Source organism: Helicoverpa zea, chromosome 25 (assembly GCF_022581195.2).
Source record: "Helicoverpa zea isolate HzStark_Cry1AcR chromosome 25, ilHelZeax1.1, whole genome shotgun sequence".
Lineage (NCBI taxonomy): Eukaryota > Metazoa > Arthropoda > Insecta > Lepidoptera > Noctuidae > Helicoverpa > Helicoverpa zea.
In genome coordinates this window covers 6,435,896-6,456,846 of record NC_061476.1, presented here as the reverse complement: position 1 = coordinate 6,456,846, position 20,951 = coordinate 6,435,896, and the positions used below count along the sequence as shown (strand labels likewise).

Here is a 20,951-nt window from a genome sequence, read left to right as displayed (position 1 = left end):
TTCACCAACGACCGATTAAAGATGAAAGAAAACATTTTAAGGAAACCTGGACTATAAAATCTGCAATCACCACAAGCTGTATAGAGCAAGCGTGGTACTTAACGCTCAATCCTTTCCGTGTGAGAGGACGCCTGTGCCCAGCAGTGGGGTGATAAAAAGGCTGATGATCAGCATATAGGATAAATAATGTTCTTCAAGGTTCTTACCAGGCAACGGTCGATGCACAGCAGTGACATATCGGTTGCCTTCCATATAACCTCGATCTGGTTCCGCCGTGTGGGCATGGTGAGCGTGGATCGAGTGCTGGTGGGTGTAGAAGCCGTCGGGAGGATGTAATGCCACCCCACCCGTCCCTTCTTCCTCGTCTACCTTTTGGGAGAAGCTGTGGACAAAGAGATTCTACGTCAGTTTGGAAACAATTGAAGATCTGCGAATTGAAGGATCAAGACTAGGCGAGAGCACTTTCTGTGTAGCACTTAGGTATGGTGACCGGTTTAATGCAAATTTAACAATACATATAGCGGATTGCATTTGAATTCGAACTTAGTTAAACAAGATCAGAAATGCTTTGAGTTCTGTGGATTAAAGGATCAAGACTGTGTGAGAGCACTATATGTGTAGCACAAATCTTAGCACATAAATGGTGAATGCTTTATTGCATTAACATAACAATACGTTTCAATTGTTAGAACTAAGTTAAATAAGGAAATCAGAAATGCTTGAAGATCATGTTTCTTCAATCGGATGTTGGCTTAGGAAAAACATCAAAATAAAGATTTCGTTTTGGATTTCCTTCCTTTGCTACTAGTAAAGAATTTTACTTATGTACATATGCTTTGTTAAGATCTGTTTAATAAATATATCATCGTCAACATATTTGAGATTTTAGTCCATTGTACGAAACACCATTGAATTTATTTCCAATATTAAACAAACGATATTTAATAACAACAATAGCAAAAGAACAACAGATGTTATGAAATATTTGTGATATGTATTTCATTGATAAAATACCTGAGCCATTATTTAGTTGTATGACGTAGTATTTTATCAAATATTTGTTTAGGAATGTTAATTTCCGTTTGTACAATACACACATTCCTTATGAATTTAATTCTTAATGTCATTATGATATGCTATCACTGATTAGGTAGTCATAATAATAGTAGATAATTAAATTAAGTAGGTATTTGAGATTTTTTTGCAATGTTTATAAAGCATGTGTGTTTTAGCGATGAATGATTTTTAAGGCATTTTATTAAATTGTGTATCAACAAAATATCCGATTTTTATATTTTTCATGCATCATCATCCTCCTGTCCTTATCTATTATCCCATTCTTATTTTGGATCGGCACAGCATGTCTTCCGTCTATACTCTTCTATCATTATATTTAATACATAGATCTTTACATTTTTACAAGAACTGTCTAATAAGTAAGATTCTTCAGTTTTAAAGGTTAGTTTCAGAACATAAATGCACGAGTATTCTACGTATTTCTTTCAGGCATTTCCTTTTGTTAGTTGTTCTTGTAAATATTTCTGCTATCTCAGTCAAATATTTGCTTGAAAACTGACGCTTTTGGGGCGCTCTTGCAACTTCTTGTAAAAGAGAACTGTATGTGTGAAAGAGATGCAAGAATTATTTATCTCGATGCTCAAACTCTTGTAGAATCAGGTCAAATAAACAATTAGGAAAGAACTTTGTTTAAAGAGTAGATAAAGTTTTTCTATACGTGTAGGTATATAAGACTAGCTTCCAGCAAATGTTCACCCGCAACCCGGAGGCACTACTTAATGCACCCGGATGAAACGTACCCTATAGCTCCATCGATAGATGTCATCGCGTTAGCACCGGCTATCGCTGAAAACCAGCGCTGAGACTCCGTCTTGTTCCGGGTCGCAGCATTATGCATGAGCGAGGGCCGTATTGCGCGCTTTACGACGCATATTTTCCCCTACTATTATTATTTCTGTTTACATCTAATTTTAAGTGTGTGTATGCGACTTTTATTGCGCTATAAAACTTATTTTCTTTCTTATCAAACACTGAAAGATTTTTCAAATCGGACCATTCCTAAGATCAGTGCATTTAAACAAACTCTTCAGCTGTATTATTATGTTATGTAGATACTTAGAACTTATCGGGGTCAGTATGTAAGCGGCATGACGAATGAATCACAAAATCACAATGACACTTGGATTTATCGGATTGTATACTGGTACACTTAAAATAAGAGAGGCATTGGCGCCAATCAGGACAGACGTTTGATGAGTACCTACTTTCAATAAGTAGTACTTCACTTCGGATAAACTTTATGTTGTATTGTTTTACAATATGATTCGTACAGTAACTCGAGATGTGACGGAAATGGCATACTTAGTTACTAAGGGCGATTTAACTATAATGATAACCAAAACATAACCAGCTATACATATACTTGCCCCCGATAGGTCAAATCGGCGACAGTTGGAAATAGTTCTTCCGTAGTGTATCTTGCATCCCGAGGAAACTATTTACGTTACTAGTTACTAATTTGGTTAAAAATAAACTTATTATCCGTGCATAATAAATCAACAGAAAAACATAGATTCAATTATTTATGGACATTATTAAACCTCACTGTTAAGTGAGTACATGTAATCAAACTGACGTACTCTAAAGGATACTAGGCGCTAAGGATAAAGGAAATTGGTAGGTACTCACTCAAATACTAAAGTTAAACTAAGTATGTGTTTTCACACTAATATTATACCTACATTATAATGTGTAGTTTGCTTACAGTTTACTAACTATTTAAGAAGATAACTACTACAGTAAGTGGTGTCTTGTTTGTAGAAACTGTTTATTCAGTAAACCTATTTAAGCGTGTAATGGCACGTTTCTTAGGAAATTGTTATTATAGCAATTAGTTTGCCTATTGTATCTTTTGCGTTTAAAGATTAGCCCCCTTACTTATAAAAATCTCTAATCACCTTCTAAGCAAGGTTTTAACTAATCACTACTTAAAGTCTTAAGTAGTGATTAAATGTTAGTTAAGACATGCTTAAGCAAGAAGTTTATAAGTAAGAATTTTCTTAAACAGCCATTAAGTATTACTTATTATTTAATTCACGTTTATAAGTAAGGCTGTAGCTAGTTAGCTACAGCTTCTATTCTGTATCTAATACTTATCATGTTCTAAAACTTGATACTCATACCAACTATCCTTATTCTTTAATTAGGTTTAAGTACTATAAAATATTTATATACTTTATAATTAGGTATTATCACTATATTGTAATTGAAACTTTAGGTTGTTTTATTGTAACGCTTAATTCGTGTAATGCGTAGAAGAACAATTTTCGCGGAATCTCATCATAATGGTGAGACATGACAATATTGTAGTAATGAACATAGTTTGTTTCCTTATGTAAGTCTGAAGTTACACTAAACCAAAACAAGGCTCCTTTTTTACTTGCCGAATTCCGGTAAAGACTCTTAAAATATACACGACGCTTTCTAATTACATCCGCTACTATCGAACAGTGAACCAATTGCATATAAATTGACAGATAAAAACTGGTTCTATAAAATGTTATCGTCTTATATTAGCTAATACTTACGATAAAGTGTGCAAAATTACATTAAATTATGTGTCACTGACTTTTAAAGTATATGTAAATGTATAAAGTAGCGTCAAATATATGAATATTTCCGGTCTTCATTATAAAAACCGTCAAATAAAAATAGTAAAAGGATCCGAGAACACACTGCAGTTATTGATTTAAATTGATTATGTCTCTCAAATCATTAATAGAAACAAAAATAAAATCGATAATCATAATCACGTCACTTACTTGCACAAAAAGCCGGACCATTGTCGTTCAGGAATCGAACGGTATTTTTGTAACAAGAGATAATACAAGAAAACCAACTAACATACTCTCCACAAGTACTAGAAAAATACCTACAAACAAATATAAACAAATAAGAACTCTACAAACAAAATATTACACAAGGATCTCACGTTTAAACAATCGTGTTTCCCATTTTAACGCCGGAGTCTGTACATCAATCAATAGTCGTCACGAACCGGAGAAAGTTCTAGAAACTCCACAATTTAAGACATCTCAGAAGGTTGCTGAATATCTAAATAATAGGTATTGAACGCGTGCTTAGAAAACGGAACTGAAGTTGGAACTATTATAATTGAAGTATTGAATTGTTATCAATTTGTCGCTTGCGGGTGGAAAGTCTGTGTTGATGGTTCTTGTCAATTTTGTTATTTTATGAAAGTTAACTGTCCCATATACAATCAGGCACTCACTTCTTGTAAAAGACTGGTACTCAGCTGCTTCCGCTTAGAGTAGAAGTCGACGACTGTCGACTTAGAGGCGGATGATGAAATCCAATCAAACCGAGATCTTACGAGAAATTCGTCTTTTAAACAGACAATTATCATCATCATCATCATCACTAGGAGGTCCACTGCTGAACATAGGCCTACCCCTTTGATCTCAATGAATCTCAAACAGATAATGAAGATATTTAATTAAACCATACATATAGACTTACATCAGATAAGGTCTTACAAAAAAAAATGAAGCTCACATTTTTCACACAACATCAAAACACAAAGGACCAAAAATCTGACATTCAAAAGACCAGTTTGAAAACGAGTACGTAACTCGAAAATGTACATAAATAGATATAAAACTACTTCTACGTAGTCGTCACTAACAAGCATTCGTTAGGAATTAGTTTATACCAGTGGTTCCCAAACTTATTTTGTCTAATGCCCACTTTGAGAATAAATATTTTTTTAGCGCCCCCATTTTTTAGGGTTCCGTACCCAAAGGGTAAAACGGGACCCTATTGTTTTCGCAGTTAGAGAGTGAAATTTTTACAGATGATGTATTCAGTGCCGGTTTTAACTCTACCAGCGCCCCGGGCGAGATTTCTATGGTGCCTTCCAACTGCAATTCAAACCCATACGAAAAACAGAGACATATGCAGTTTCAAGATTGCGCGAGCGAAGCGAGCGCGAATTTTTTTCTTATAGTATACAAGTCAAAGCAAAAATGACGTAAAATGTAGCTCAATCGTACAAAAGTTATTGCTGGTTGGTGAATGCAAAATCACGGGAACATAGTGCGAAAATTTTTGAGTTTTGGGACATAAAAGTTGTGTTTGTTCGAGAATTTCTCAAATTTAACGCGGAATTAAACACAAATTAAAAGAAACCGTGACTGGATCGACAGTCAGCTGTATGTATGTGTCTTTGTTTCTTCGGTGCTCCAACATTCCGAGCTTGAGCAATCTTTTAATTCATATTAGTTGATGTTCACAAGTTGTTGTTGAGAGTAAATAAAATTACAAATGACCCCCCAGGCCTCTACACAACGCCCCCATTTTCTTTCTGGGTCCCTTACCGCCCCCCTTGAAACCTGCAGCGCCCACAAGGGGGCGTTATCGCCCACTTTGGGAAAGACTGGTTTATACACTCAACAGTTTGAAACTGCAACTAACAGATATACATCTAATGAATATGACACGAAAATAACTTTGTTAACTGCTTCGTTATATTTTAGAAAAAAATTTAGTTTCATAAAATCCTTCAAATTCTGGATATTTTATTTGATACCTTACAGATATAACAATATTTTCATGGCAACTTGACAAATACACAAAGTTGGAATTTTACCCGACTCTTACTGCTGAAAGGAAGGTAATATTATGTTTGCCAGCCAAACTACTTAGTAACTTCCGCATATGCCTGAAATAACACTTAAAGTGAGATACTTAGGTCGTGTTTATCCGGGACAAAAGAGCACACTATGTAAATTGTAGAAAAGGAATTATTGAGTAAAAGAAAATACTTATAAAAATATTACTTAAATTATAAAAGCGAACGAGAGTCTGATACACATAAAAAAAAAAAACAATTAACATCATTATATGAATTGAAAGATAAAATGCGCGGAAAAGTTCTGAATCACAAGATTGCAACGTAGAAAATATGGTTAAACACACTTTACATATAATTATAACTATTAAAAGAGAGAACCTACAGCATATATAAGCCCCAATAGTAATAAAATTATATAATTTACCCCTCGTACAAAATAAAAAGAAGCTCAATTTTACAAACTTCCTATCTAACATTAACTAAATGCTTTCAATATTAGCGCACTAGTTAACTTCCTACGGCTTACCGCAGAACTGAAATCGGTGAAGTAGAGATATGTCAATTTCCGAACGAACCGACTCGATTCCGATCCGAGATCGAGATATTTTCAGCTCGGATTAAGCTTGGTTAGCTCTGCAGTAAAAATATGGATTAAAATGTCGGTAGTGGATTAATTAAAAAGTTAAGCTGTGTAATGTGCAATGTAGGCTGCATTTTATATAGGTACCTATTTTAAAAGTATTAACTGATTTAAAAAAGTATGTATGAGGAGCAAAAACAATGTATGAGGCTTCGATACACTAGTGCCCATCAGACCCATAAGCATGACTACCCCCTCCACTTTCCCCTTAATCCCATCTTTAACATTAAACACTTTCCTGGTACTAGAATTACTAGCATTTACCACTTTCGTCTAGCTAGGCAATATAAATTAGTACTCCACTCAAACAATATTTCCGAAAGTTAAACACTAAAAGTTGGACTAAAATTGCAAATTCTAGGATTTAGGATCACGTATTGATTTCGCAGAAGTAGGGTAACTGTTGGTTTAAGCCAAGCTCTTTGTGGAATTTTGCTAATATATAAACATGGTAAGTGTGGTAGTTGTAAAAAACCTTACAAACCTAATATTTACACTACGCAATGTAAGCACTTTATCTACAAAAGCAGAGGAAAGTCGTGTAATATTAAATTATGACACTTGGGTTGGCCCTTGTTTATTATTTATTATATGGAAATAAATAGTCCCACAGTACTACATGCCTACTCTATCCTATAATTATGTAGCAAACTTTTTATTCCGAATTGTTCTGTAAACTTCTTTCGAATAACTTACTATTCTGTTCTAATTTTACTTTATGCAACAACCAACAACGAACAAAATATTTCGTTTGAAAACCCCTGGTCTTCTGACACGTAACAAATTGACATTTCAATTTCAAGAACAATCTGAAACGTCAACAAACAACTACATTATTCCGGGAAAAAATAACAGCGATGCCCGCAAAAAATCAACCTGTGTTCATACAAAACGTTTTTACGTAGAACATATTTTCTGAAATAACAAACTGTTAATTATAGTCGAAACCGAGGAAGACAATTTTGTTTAACACAAGTTGGAGACGTGTTTAACAAAATAAGAACCTCATTTGCAAACACTCAATGTACTGCCAAAATTACGAAAGATCTTAGACATCTACTGGAATTCAGAACTGAAAGCCTTAAAACATGAGAACAACTGCCTTTACCATAAAAACCAAGTGTATCCCAAAGATTTGTCGTTCACTGGCGACCAGAGCAATGTTAAGAGCCATAATTTTTTATTATACGTTTAATTTTCTCGATAAAGCTTGCCAATTAGTCCGGTAGGCTTGCGACTGGCGCTTCGCCAAGAATTGCCTTGGACCTATCCCTAGTGTAAGTTACAAAGAGATTTTATGTCAGCAACATGCGTGCCATATCAATAACTTTGCCTTTTGTAATCATATAATTTTTTAGGGAGTATTTTCAGCAAGAAGATGAGTCTACAGTACGTAGAATATAATTGTAAATGACAGAGCAATTTTAACTTACAAAGAACAACTTTGACTAACAAATTACACAAGTCATTAGAGAGCAAACGAACCTAAAACAACTATTTTTCAACCAGCAAATAGCTCAAATGCTGAGTACTAAGTATCTCAAGTGCAGTTCATTTGTCAAATGGAGCGCGACATTCCCCCATTGTCACGGGGGCAGCAAGAGGAGCCTGGGGGAATCGGGGGGAGTTGGGGTATCCTCTATTCAGTTGCACCGACTTGATTAATACGCTTGAATGCGCGCGCTCGTTGCAGAAACGACCCAGTTTCTGGGCCCAGCGAAAAATTGTAGGTTATTAGACTGGGCAATGCCTACGCCTGCGAGAGGCCGAGATTGCGGTTTATAAACAAAAAAGGGCGCAGTTGCTTCATCATCCGCCTTTTAACCGAGCACAATAACGAGTGTGAATTTTAAATCCTCATCTTTGTTTTTGCTGTCAAAACAAATCATTTGCATTGTTTTTGGATTAAAAATACTGGGCTGTTTCTGTTTCAATGTTTTGACCACTGGTTGAGTTTTGGGAAGTACAAACCAGTTATATAATAACCTTGAAAATGTTTTGTATGCAAAATACGCTGAGAAAAGGTAAATTACTACTTTATTCATATGTTACATAAGTTTGAAAAAAATACACTTCCAGAATTCTCGTAAACTTTTCTTCAGATGTTGCGATAAATTGCTCGCATCCCGCGTGAAATCATGAAATTTTAAAACTTTGCTGAGTTTTGGCAGATGTCCAACAAGTAAGGCGAACTAAGCCTTTTGGGGACGCGGTTTTGTCAGAGCAGATTTACAATACTGGATCAAGACGAGAGCTAGTTACTGTCTAAGTAGGTCATGTTAGGTTTGAAGTGAATGACATATGATCAGTGTCAGTTTACACTTAGGGACACATTTAACGGAAAATGCGTCAAGTGTATCGTAAATGTATGATCGACGCACTAACGAATCATTGTTTAGGTGTGAATGATTGAATATTTTATCGTTTAGTAGCTTTCCGCCCGCGGATTCACCCGCGTTCTAAGATAAATTAGCCAGATGGTGACAAAAATCCTATATCCTTCTCCAGGGCTTTAAACTACCTCCCTGCCAGTTTTCAGCTGAATCGGTTCAACCGTTCTTGAGTTATAAGTGGAGTAACTAACACGACTTTCTTCTATATATATAGGTATAGATTTGTATGATATGAACCATCGCGGTCGCTTAGAACGAATGTTATTAACTTCAGTGGTATTTCTTCGAACTGACTTCGTAAACTCCTTCCTGATTCAGTAATAAGTTATAGTAGGCCTGTCTGTTTGCCAAGTTTATCTTTAACACGAGGCAACTGGCTTGTTTGTACTGCAGTAGTTATTCCTTCAAAGATTATTCTGTAGATGTATTTCATATGGCCTAAAGCCAACTTTTGATTTGAAATGGCACGAATTTAGAATTTGTGATTTTATGGTAGTTTTTTTTAGCTTTATGGATAGCGTTTTAAACCTACATTTTAGTTTACCTAATGAAGACTTCATCGCTTAGTATATTCACTTTACCATTTTCTTTTAATCTTTAACAATTGTCGGCACAGCAATTACTTTTATGCAGTATCTTGAATCACTTTAATGCTTACTTAATACTTAATTAGATATTATCCGTAGTGATTTACGATAGTGCATATCACTTTATATCTGAACGCATAATGCACTCTGTAACACAAAGATATGAGTACCGAGCGCCATTTTGAAATTTTTTCACATTTCTTTTAATGGATGGGGGAGACAGATACTGCAAAACTCGTAGTCTCGCAAGGCTTAGTGATAATTATTTTCAAACAGGATTTTAGATTTCACGAACAAAGGAACACTCTTTTGTTACATCTGCTTTTTCTTTAAGTGTAATTTGTGTTTAAGTTAAGCAGGTTTCAGATTGTAATTACAGTCTGAGCTAGCTTCAAAAGGACACAATTATGAAAACATAAACTTAATAAAAACGAGAAAATAGCATTCCCATTTCCTTTGACGTGTTTTGGGTAACTTTGAAGTCGTCTTGGTAAGGTTTAATTAAAGTTAGCGAGTACACATGGAATGAAGGTGGTAACCCGTCACTAAGGAGTAAGGAAAAATGAGCGGAGATACTATAATGCAGGTAGGTCAGGCGCCTTCTCCTAGGTCAAATACATACGGTGGGCATGAACAAAACGATCAGTTACGAGTGAAGTGTTTCTTTCAACGATTTTTAGTATTACAAAAATTGGGTTAAAAGAAAGCTTGTAAGGGCGAAGACAGAAGCGTTTCTCGTCCCCAGCACGACCGCATTTTGGTGCGCTACGTTATTATATTTGCTGTTTTAGCACCTCCGCTAGTCATTTTGTTCTCCATGCCCGTCACTGATAAAGAACAACTTTTGGATTCTCAAGTTACCAAATTTTATTCATGACGGTTTTAGGAAATTTCCATATTGGCTTAGTTTGGAAATGATATTAATTTTGGAATAATTGAAGGAATTTGTATGATAGAATCGAGTTGAGGAAGAAATGTCTGCAATTTGAACTGCATTTTTTAGTTGAAACTGTATCTTGATCATCAACGTTATATAAATCGATATACTTACATACATATTTGTTGTGATTTAGAATTGGCTAAAAAAACTTGTTGCCATAAGTTCAAAACTAATTAATATTAAAGTGTTAACTATTGACTGGCCATTATTTTCTGAGCAGATTATGCGGAAAAGTCTATTCTATATAAAAGTCTAGACTGCTCTTCAGCCTCATTTACTAATGATAAATATGAAATGCAACAATTTTAGTCATACTTTTTATTAACTAAAAATACAAGGAGCAAGTAATGAAGTAAATTAAACACCCTTAATTGGGGGCCATGACCACTGGCCCTTAGGTGGTTTGGTCATCAGAGATTCCCAAGGATGCCAGTTCAGCATTTTCCTAGCCAAATTCAGTTCATTTTCAGCCTGGATAATGAGCTCTTCAGCTTGGCCACAGTTTATTTGCCTCTCAATGTCCATCGTCTCTTGAGTACATTTCAGTACTTCCAATCGTTCGTTGCAAATCATTTCAGTGTACTTGCGGTAAGCAGACGTTTCAGGCATACTGCAGAGAACCCTCAGAATTTTACCATACAAGGAAGTAAGGGTATGATGAGGATTTGGGTGGACAGCCATGCCCATAAGGCCCGTGGTAGTCTTTACCATAACCATTTTAGAAATTAGAATATCTTTTCAATTCTCACTCACAAAATTGATCACAGTACTAATGTCAGTTAGTACTTTAATGACAATTACTTGACAAGTACCAATTTAAAATGTTACGACGTTCGATATCATGTGTCGCCAGTGTCATTAAGACTGCAAACTTTTAAGCGTATACTTTTTAGTTTCGATGGTAGTAACAACTTACCCGTATCCAGGCTTCTGACAGAACCAGGACCTGGTGAGCTTCGCAGCTTCGAGCAACACGCCTCCAAGGTCACCGATCCTCATGCCAGAGCAGGAACAACAGCCATCGCCTTCTCCATCACCCACTAGCACAACTCGCGACTCTGACTTCGCCACTTTGGACATCAAACGCACATACCACCAGAAACTAAGTCACTATTGTCATTTCACACACCCATTAGCGGTTTTCCGTTTGAATTCAGTTCAAACGCAGCTTTGGTTGAAACGGTCACGAATTACAAACACAGTTCTAAGCCGTTGGTATACTTTTAAGAATGGATCTATAAAAAATGCAGTAAAAAGATAATTAATGCCATCGACACGCGGAGGTCATAACTTGATATTGCTAGCAATAAACTCGATTGTGCTCGTAATGAGAATCGATAGAAACGATCAAATAAACTGAACGGACCATTTGTGGTTACGATGTAATGAGCTGATGAATTAACATTTTTAGACCAACAACGGCAGATACAAACCGCACAGACAAGAAAACGTGAACATTTAGAAATGAGATCGATCAAAATGATAATATCTGTAGTAGTACAGCAAACAAATATATTACAAGCTAGTAGTGAAACATCAATACAGATGATATATTAGAGAGGAATAACATCAAAGAGCGGCGAACAATGAGACAGCACACATCAACTTTGCATTATCCAATAGAAATAGAACAGTAAACGGAGACGAACATCTTTCATATCAGAAAATATGACTGGCATGAAACACTGACCAACATTATAATAATGGACATTGTGTAGCTATCGAATATGTTTTCTCCATTCGATTATGTTTGAGTATATGCAAAGTTAGTCTGACAACTATGAATACTCTCTACATAGCTTGAAAACTGTAATCCTGGTATTTACAACCGACAACCTTATAATATTTCTGAATAAAGAACCTTGTAAGCGACACTTTCCATAATACTGAATTCAGATGTAATTTGTTTGGAGATGGAGAATATTATTTCCAATATCCGCTTTCACTCTTAAAATAGAATATGTAAAACGGGAGATATACTTTAAAAGAAATTATACAGAGAAAGGAAAAGAGAACAAACACTTAATGCAAATTGAAGTATGGTTGGACCCTTGGAGGCTTTCGAGGAGACTTAAGGAGCCTCAAGAAGTTTCCGAAAGGGCGTAAATAAAGTTACAGATATTAGTTATTTGTATTGGGTAGAGCCTTGGTTTCATTGGATTCAACAGGGTACAATTTTCCCATAATACGGGATTGTTTTTGATGCCCCGAACTTTCAAGGATTTAATAGATGTCTGTATAGTTAATATGTCCTTTGACAAAGTTATTCTTTGTAACTTCCCATTCCAATATTCCCTATTTTAACTATCCTTTTTTGGCACAGAAATCAATAGACTAAAACATACACCCCCTTACTTATAAAATCTCTAATCACCTTCTAAGCAACATTTTAACTAATCACTACTTAAAGTTTTAAGTAGTGATTAAATGTTAGTTAAGACACGCTTAAGCAAAGTTTATAAGTAAGAATTTTCTTAAACAGCCCTTAAGTATTACTTATATTTAATTCACGTTTATAAGTAAGGGGGACAGAGTATTAGTAGCATTGGAAAAATTCTAGTAACTCCTAACAAGGGTCCTTATATTTATCTTTAGAAAAATAGACGGCTAGAAATTGTTTTTGTTCAACAGTTGCCGTACTAATATGTATATGTCTTTTACCTCAAATGTATTGTAAATATTAATATAGCTGAAAGGAATTGTTGAACACGTTTTCCACGTTTCTAACAACGTGACTAGATCCGTTTAGAAACACGAAAATGAAGATGGACGACTGACTTTAGAATTATCGATCATATTTCAGACTCTCTCCAATTTATCTTTTTCTTTTATTGTGAATTCTTGATTAAAAAATATCTCATGATGGATAGACAAGTAATTACGTAAGATAAAACTACTTTCTTTTAGACACTTGAGTATTTTCCTTTGTTCTTTTTAAATTAGTAATTGATTTGTTTCGGTGTACTACAATCCATCATCATTATAAAATGATGGTCTCGGCTGGACGATATTACAACCACGTGATAAAATTGCTTATTTTATATCACCGTCGATCACGCCAATAAGAAACAATTTATCGAGCACATGGCAACAATTATTAATCTTCAACTCATAGTCGAAGAGCTAGTAGACATTTTTGAGTAGGTAATTGAACCCAATCGCTAGCCAGTTCCGTAGTCCTGTGACTTGCCTCAAATATCTACTCAAAAATGTGTACGAGCTCTCCAGCTATTAAACAGGTAATGAAACAAGTTTCAATATACTGAATAGGATACGGAATACGCCCAAACTCTTCACGTGTAACTAATGAATACGTTACATTGTTTAAAAACGGTTTTTTATAGCAAAAGTTTTTAATTTACAGAAGTGCTAACGCATGAGGTATTTTACGTTGTTTCGATTTAGCCTTGCTCGTCACTATGCTGAACTTGTTTCGAGTTATTTAATAGGTGTATTTTACAAAGTGTTGTAGTTTAGTTGGCTGTCATTTGAACATCTTTCAGCAGTCGGTACGGGTAGTCAGAAGCCGGTAAGTCTGACAACCAGTCCTATCTAGTAATATCGGGTTGCCCGGGTAACCGGGTTAATGAGGTTAGAATCTAACCGCTGCATCCAGTTAGACTAGAAACCGACCCCAACGTAGTTAGGAAAAGGCTGGTCAGATGAGTCTTACTGAAAATATGTTGCCTATAAAGCCTGTCACTGATAAACTGAATAAAGTCATTGAACTGCCTCTAGTAACAACACACTTGATCCCAAAAACTATCAGCTTATATTATCATCTAAATCCAACATTCTGAGACAAACAAGAGATTTTCCTTACTAAGGAAAAAGCTATAAACGAGACAGTTACTGAATAAATACGACCGCTCATTATACTAGTTGTAGGAAATATAAGGCGTGCCTAGATGTTGGATTGGGGCCGAACTACTGTTTTTTCTGAGCAAGTTCCATTTAATATTAATGTTATGTATGATCTTCCTTTTTCCTTTATTTTCTTATACGGAGATATTTTTCACAAGCTCGTCGATATTGGATTAATCAATGAATTGGTAAGAGTGATCAAAGTTCATTACCCTCTCAAACTGTAATCAGCTAAATGAAATATGACATTTTCAAGTCAATAGCTTGCGTTAATCAGACACGTGCCAAAAAATATGAAACACCCTGGTAAAAACACGAAGAAAATGTAACAAAATATCTAAAAAACGGTCCATGTTTTCGGTATTGCTATCAGTAAAATAAGAACACAGTACACCCGTATAAAACTTGTATCTACTACGTTTTTATGATCTGAGCACTGGTGCGTGAATCGAAACGCTCATAGTACGATGTATCTTGTTGGCGAAATTTTTGAAAGGGAAAGGTATGTCTTGTTGTTTATTTTAATACTTAAAACAAAGGGGTTTTGTTTTGTGTGCATTCTTGTAATATTATGTCATGTATTGTTGTTTTTGTGTACATTATTTTACGGAGCACAATGAAGGTTATTAGGTATTTCCTAGCGTATTATTTAAAGTATTTCCTAGAATCTAGGAATTTGGGTTCTATCTCCAAGACGTTATTCTTAATGAATGCAGGATGTATTTACTAACCACATTTACAAGTACTTATTCAACAGTATGTATTAATTAAATCAACACTGAGCTCATAAATTCATCCAACATCTACTCATGCAATTACCATTTGTAAATAATCTTGATTAGCTCCCAAAAGTTACTGTCTAACTTCCTGATCACCGAATAATCGCTAATCACCATTAATTAAGGTAATTTCCCAGTCCTAATTCAGGATAATATTCTACCAAGTTACAGAAACAGGAAGACTAGAAGGAACAGCAATGTTTTACGCGTTGGTATGTGCAGCCGACGTATTTTACAACCGCCCTAAATGGCTGAAACGATTTAGACAAATGGCCACTACAGGAATGGTACCGTAATCAAATATGGCGGAATATAAATTAAAAGGCATGAGTTATGATGCTCCGAATTTTAGTCCAAATGGGGACTTTTGAATGCACACTAAGCCTTCCATCAATGGCTGTTATTTGGTAGTCGTCGTGGGTAGTCAGAAGCCAGTAAGTCTGACACCAGTCTAACCAAGGGGTATTGGGTTGCCCGGGTAACTGGGTTGAGGGGGTCAGATAGGGCAGTCGCTCCTTGTAAAGCACTGGTACTCAGCTACATCTGGTTAGACTGGAAGCCGACCCCAAAATAAATGGGAAAAGGTTAGGCAGATGATTGAACCTTACATGAATGCGTTTGGCAATTGTTTGAGCGACCTTAAAAGCCCCACTTTTTTGCTGAAACTAGGCAGTTCTAGCCAATTGAGGACATCCTAAATTTGACACATACATAAACCGCAATTGCCCGAATCAAATGTGCACACTACAACATACTATAAACCATTCGTTACTCGTTAAATCGATCGTTTATTACAACGGTCTTTGTAGGCCAAGTGTCTTTTCACCATGCAATGTAATATGCACTTTGTCCTACTTAATTTTAAGAGCTCTTTTAGTGTAACTGGTTAAAATCTAGCTGCGTATATAGTACAGGATTTACCCGTGTTTAGAATTATTCAACTTCAATGCTATTCGTTGAGATATTTAGGGTTATTGATCAGCTTCTCAGTAACATAATCTGGGGTCATTTTGTCACGATTTGTATTCTACGACCCTCAATAGGTTCTTTGGGTACTATAGTCGCGCGAATTTACATAGATAAAGGCTATAAGACTGGAGTTAGCATTAAACTACAAAAGAGAGCGCCTGATCTCTTTAGGAAGAGTCTTATTATCAAGCTTTGATACTATTGTAACACCAAACCTATGTACCGAGGGAAATACTTCACACCCGGCTTTGTCTGTATTGAGGCTGTATATGTGTACCAAATTTTATCTCAATCAGTTGTGTAACGCTAACACAACTGAACCGATAAGACAAATTTTGACATTAGTAATATTTCTACTCTGAAATCAACTAAGCATTATGAGAGACCAACCAAAAGATTGCTGTCTGTACCTTTTAGACCAGTATGTAGGTACCTATATGGAATGTAAACCTGACCACATCAAGATTCTTAGAATACCTTTCTCGGTATTTCTTTCCTAGAACTTACCGATACAGGAAAGGACTTATTCAATAAAATGTATTCAGCTTTCTACGAGAAAGTGAATCGTGCACAAAAATACATTTTATCCCACGAAGTTTTTAATTGAGTTTGTAAGTCATTAATAACTGAATAAATTGATAAGTTTTCAACGTTTTAAAACTGCAATATATTGGGCCATGATAAAACTTTATGGAGGAAGTTAGTGAAATAAAAACATAAAATGAAATGGCGCGCACTTTTATACGAAAATATACGAGTGATTTTTGAATATCTACGAGCTACAATATGGATTTATGATGCTAGTTCGTTAACACAATTTTGCTTTTAGTCGAATAACATTGCACTTTATGTAATCCGGTAAAAATCTATACTGCATAATATTATAGAACTCAAGAGTATGCTTCGTTTGTTTGATGGCGCTAACCTCAGGAACTAAAACGATAAAAAAACCGGCCAAGAGCGAGTCGGACTCGCGCACGAAGGGTTCCCCGTACCAAAGCAAAAATTAGCAAAAAAATCACGTTTGTTGTATGGGAGCCCGCCAAAACATTTGTTGGAACAACGGATGGACGGACAGAGGAGCGAAAACAATAGGGTCTCGTTTTACCCTTTGGGTGCGGAACCCTAAAAAATCAGAGATACATTGCCCATTTATCGAGGAAGGCAGTAGGTTACTTATTAATTATCCAGGTACGTGAATTAGTTCCTACAGGGCACGGGTGAAACTGCTGACGGAAGCTAGTATCCTATATCCTCGAACATATTTTGAAATGCAGCAACAAACTTTCCTCAGCGCAACCTTGTAAACGTAACAAAAGTTACGACTGCATTCAAACATTAAAATAAAGATTAAAATTAAAACTAGCTGTTCTCAATAAATTGCTATTTAAAACTAACGTGTATCACGAAAAGCATAGAACAACTTTATATAAATACGCAACATATATCGAGGTCGAAAACAAAAACAAAACAGCTTCACGTGTCTATTATTTTAAAGACCGCTTTCAATATTCGATCCATCTTTTTATTTGCCGACTAGGGATAGAATTTTGACATAAGCCCCATATACATATACCTATCTATAGCATCACAGCCGTATTCAGTTACAGCGACTACTTACTAATATTTGTGGTCTAATTAAGTAATATATAACGGGCTGAACATCCAGCTAGGATAAAAGTCCAGCAAGGATGTTCAGCCCGTTGGTCGGTTCTCCAGTGTCTGATGTAGCCACTGGCACAAGCCTCATACAAGTAATATCTAGTGGGCAAAATAAATGCTAGACAGAATATTGGAAACGGCCGTAAGTAAGTTAATATCTTAAGATAGATTCGGGTCGAAATGGTGAAACAGGGAAGTTACTGCAAGGCCAACGGATTATGTCAGCCATTCAGTCAGCTGAGTTAATTGACGTCGCATTGTTTTTTTTTTATGTAAAAGAGATTATATTCTAGAACGATAGTCTGTGACGGATCTGGAAAAACTTTTAATGGTGTGGTTTTTCCAAACACATTATAACTGCCTCATTACAATAAGCCATAAACAAGAAAAACCTAATTCGAGATGTAGCTTAGAACCTAATCTCAGAGATCGTACTTAGGTGTGTTATCATCCTCCGAGCCTTTTTCCCAACTATGTTGGGGTCGGCTTAGACTACTATACTACTAGATTCTATTTGGGTTTCCTCGTGGGATACCTACCTAAAATATAGCCTATATTACTAGGGAAGAGTCTAGCTTTCCAACACTAAAATATTTGTTTAAACCGGTTCATCAGTTTTGAAGCTTTGAGGGTACAAACAAACAAAACAAAGTTTCCTCTTTCTTACATTAGCATAGAAGTATAGATTTTTCTGGTCACGTGTCAGAGCGTGATCACGCGAAATTCAGGGTTAATATAAAGTTTAACTGCTGTGACCGATAACATTATGTTTTGGTTGCAAAGCGTGTCAATGTTTTTGTTTAATTAAGTAAAGTTGTTAATGGTTTTCAGTATTCAATGGCTTTTGTGAAGGTAGAAAGAATTGTATGTTGAAGTTTTCAGAAATTAATTGAGTAACTATTGAAATGTAAGTATGTGTACATTACTGATTTTCTCTCTAATCAAAAAAACTTCACAAGCAAGAAAAAAGCGATGAAATACGTAGTTCACAAATTGTAACACTGAATGAGAAACCACTTTAATTTGACATGATTGTCCACAAAGACTCGAATGATGAGAACTATATTCTTAAGATTCTTTAATTAAATTAACTCCAAATTAATATACAAAAACCCACCATTAGCACCGCAGAAAATCTAACAAAACAAACAACAATTAACTTTAAAAAATACTACTGTAATTTATTAAGTTCTGTTTTAAAAAATCGCGTCTTAAAAACTTGATCACACAAATCCGTTATAATTTCGCACTTTTTTTACTCAATAATTTATTTTCAAAACAAACACTGTTTTCAATTCACGAAAACAATTTTTCGAAGTGTCAACGAAAGGTGTGTTAAACACAAGACCGGCCTTCGTAACTAATCAAGGTTTACACCGACTTGGATTAAGTTGCAAGCGTAAAAAATGTGGCCAATTTGCCGTAAAGATTTAGCGATTGGAAAAAATATAGTGCAACGATTTTAATTAATACATCACTGTTGGATGTTACGTGCTTAGATTGCGGGTAATTGTGGCTAATGTTTAACTACAGAAATTAAAATGAAACATCTACTTATTTTATTATTTTCATCTATTAATTAATTGGTACGCGCTATTCACGTTTCAATTTCGGCCGCACGCACTAACATGGTAACATGTTTCGATATAAATAACTTTCGTGTATGCATTACTATGTGACTACGAGTTTTATGAAAAAAAAAGCCAAAGAACTTACTTATTTCAAAACTAAAAATACTACCTACGCAACTAAAAACCATATAACTAAAAACCCTCATAAATCGTTATCTTGATACAAAGAATACATCTCAACTTAGGTACGGTAAAATTTTTTACAAAATCGCTTTCGCTTATGCCTCAAACCCGCCATTGCTTATGTCACATTCGAGTGTCATAAGGTAGACCGATACTGGCCGCGCCGGCGACATCGCTGCCTTACACTGCGCCCGCGCAACTCAAAATACACCTTATTTTCTTAGTAATAAAGTTCAAAATTATTAAACTGAATACACGTTTCTGCAACTTAGAAACAAACAAGCAAAAAGAATTTTGTAAAATTGAATTAATGTCCAATTAGACCTTAATTAGAATAATTGAATTTATTTTGTTGTAAAGTACCTAAGTGTAAATCTATTTTAGGACATACAAAACCGGATTAAAGATTAAAGTTTCACACAAACTCAGTCTACATGTTTCATTGAAATCTGTGTTCAGTTTTAAATTAGGTACATACCTATCTGTGGTAACTTTAAAGTATATACTTCTGATTTAATTAAAATTTTAATGGTTGTGAACTTTCAGGTAGATTATAAAATTATTATATGTGGTATCTGCTTACTTTGTATAATAGAATATATGTAGTAACATAGCTTTAGCATTTACAGACATAATAATATCACGCCTTTAGTTTTCAGAGGAGCAAGTGTAGTTAAGAGCACCTAGAGTTTACATAGACATTGAGTGAAACTAAAGAAACCGCAAAATTCAGAAATGATAGACTAACTTAGAATTTTTAAACTGGACTGTTTCTCAAGAAATTTTAGTCCAGACAGTAAAAATAAAAGAAAATAAACACCAGACTTCTGTCTACGCTAGATATGAAAATAATACATAATTAAATTCAAAAATATATTAAATTACATCACAGTAGTGTTGCTATGACTTTAAAAAGCAATCATATTATATCAACAACCTGCTTATAGTAAAAACTTGTTTTAGATAAGGAAATGGAGTAATAAAAATAAATATAGCGAACCGGACTTGAGTGTAAATTACCTAATCAAATCTTGGTTATAAACAATTGAGATTATATAGTTTACAAATAGATTTACATGCGCTGAAACCACTGAAATAATGTTAAGCACACAGATAAATCAGTTTCGAAACCTACTTTCTACCCACATGCAGTCTTCTAAAATGCAAGTGAAACCGCGAAACATAGCTTGTATCATAAACACAAGATAATACAAACACCTCATACACACTTCGATGCTTTCAGTCGCGATCCATTTAATTTTATTGACTACCAAGATTCAAATCTCATTTAATAAATCAGGCGAATTAAGACCTTAAGAAACATAAGTTAAGGTGCATTATCATTTGTCAACCGTAGGTCAAACACGGCAATGAATGCATAGTGATGTGATCAACTCGAATATTATTTGTCGATTAAAATCAATCGAGTGTGAACGTGTAAGTGAACGAGTAAAAGTCGATATCTGGGTGGATTATAAATTCTCTAGTAATGGATATCTTCGTAGACTTTCAAATGCTATAGTTAGTGAGGTTGTCGATAAATCAAATAAATCGCTGGTATCGTGAATCATTTAGAGATACCTAGATATATAAAAGATCTTTCAAGACGTTGTATACTTTGAAATATAGTGTAAGACTCGAATTCGAAACGACAAGGAAAATGACAATTTTACATTGAATTTGAAGCATCTA

General features: G+C 35.0%; 1 protein-coding gene across 5 annotated transcripts in view; it reads right to left on the bottom strand.

Moving 5' to 3' along the window:
* LOC124642579 (IQ motif and SEC7 domain-containing protein 2) overlaps positions 1–20,951 on the bottom strand; it is a 185,567-nt gene that overhangs the window by 24,063 nt on the left and 140,553 nt on the right. For 3 of the 5 annotated variants that reach the window (XM_047181021.1, XM_047181025.1, XM_047181023.1), the window contains exons 2-3: positions 11,148–11,466; positions 207–382 (exon numbers count right to left, since the gene is read on the bottom strand). In XM_047181021.1, coding sequence (XP_047036977.1) covers positions 207–382; positions 11,148–11,311 — 340 coding nt within the window. In that variant the 5' untranslated portion in view covers positions 11,312–11,466. Of the gene's footprint in view, positions 1–206; positions 383–11,147; positions 11,467–18,622; positions 18,778–20,951 lie in introns of those variants that run through there. The other 2 variants (XM_047181022.1, XM_047181024.1) reach the window with 2 other exon arrangements.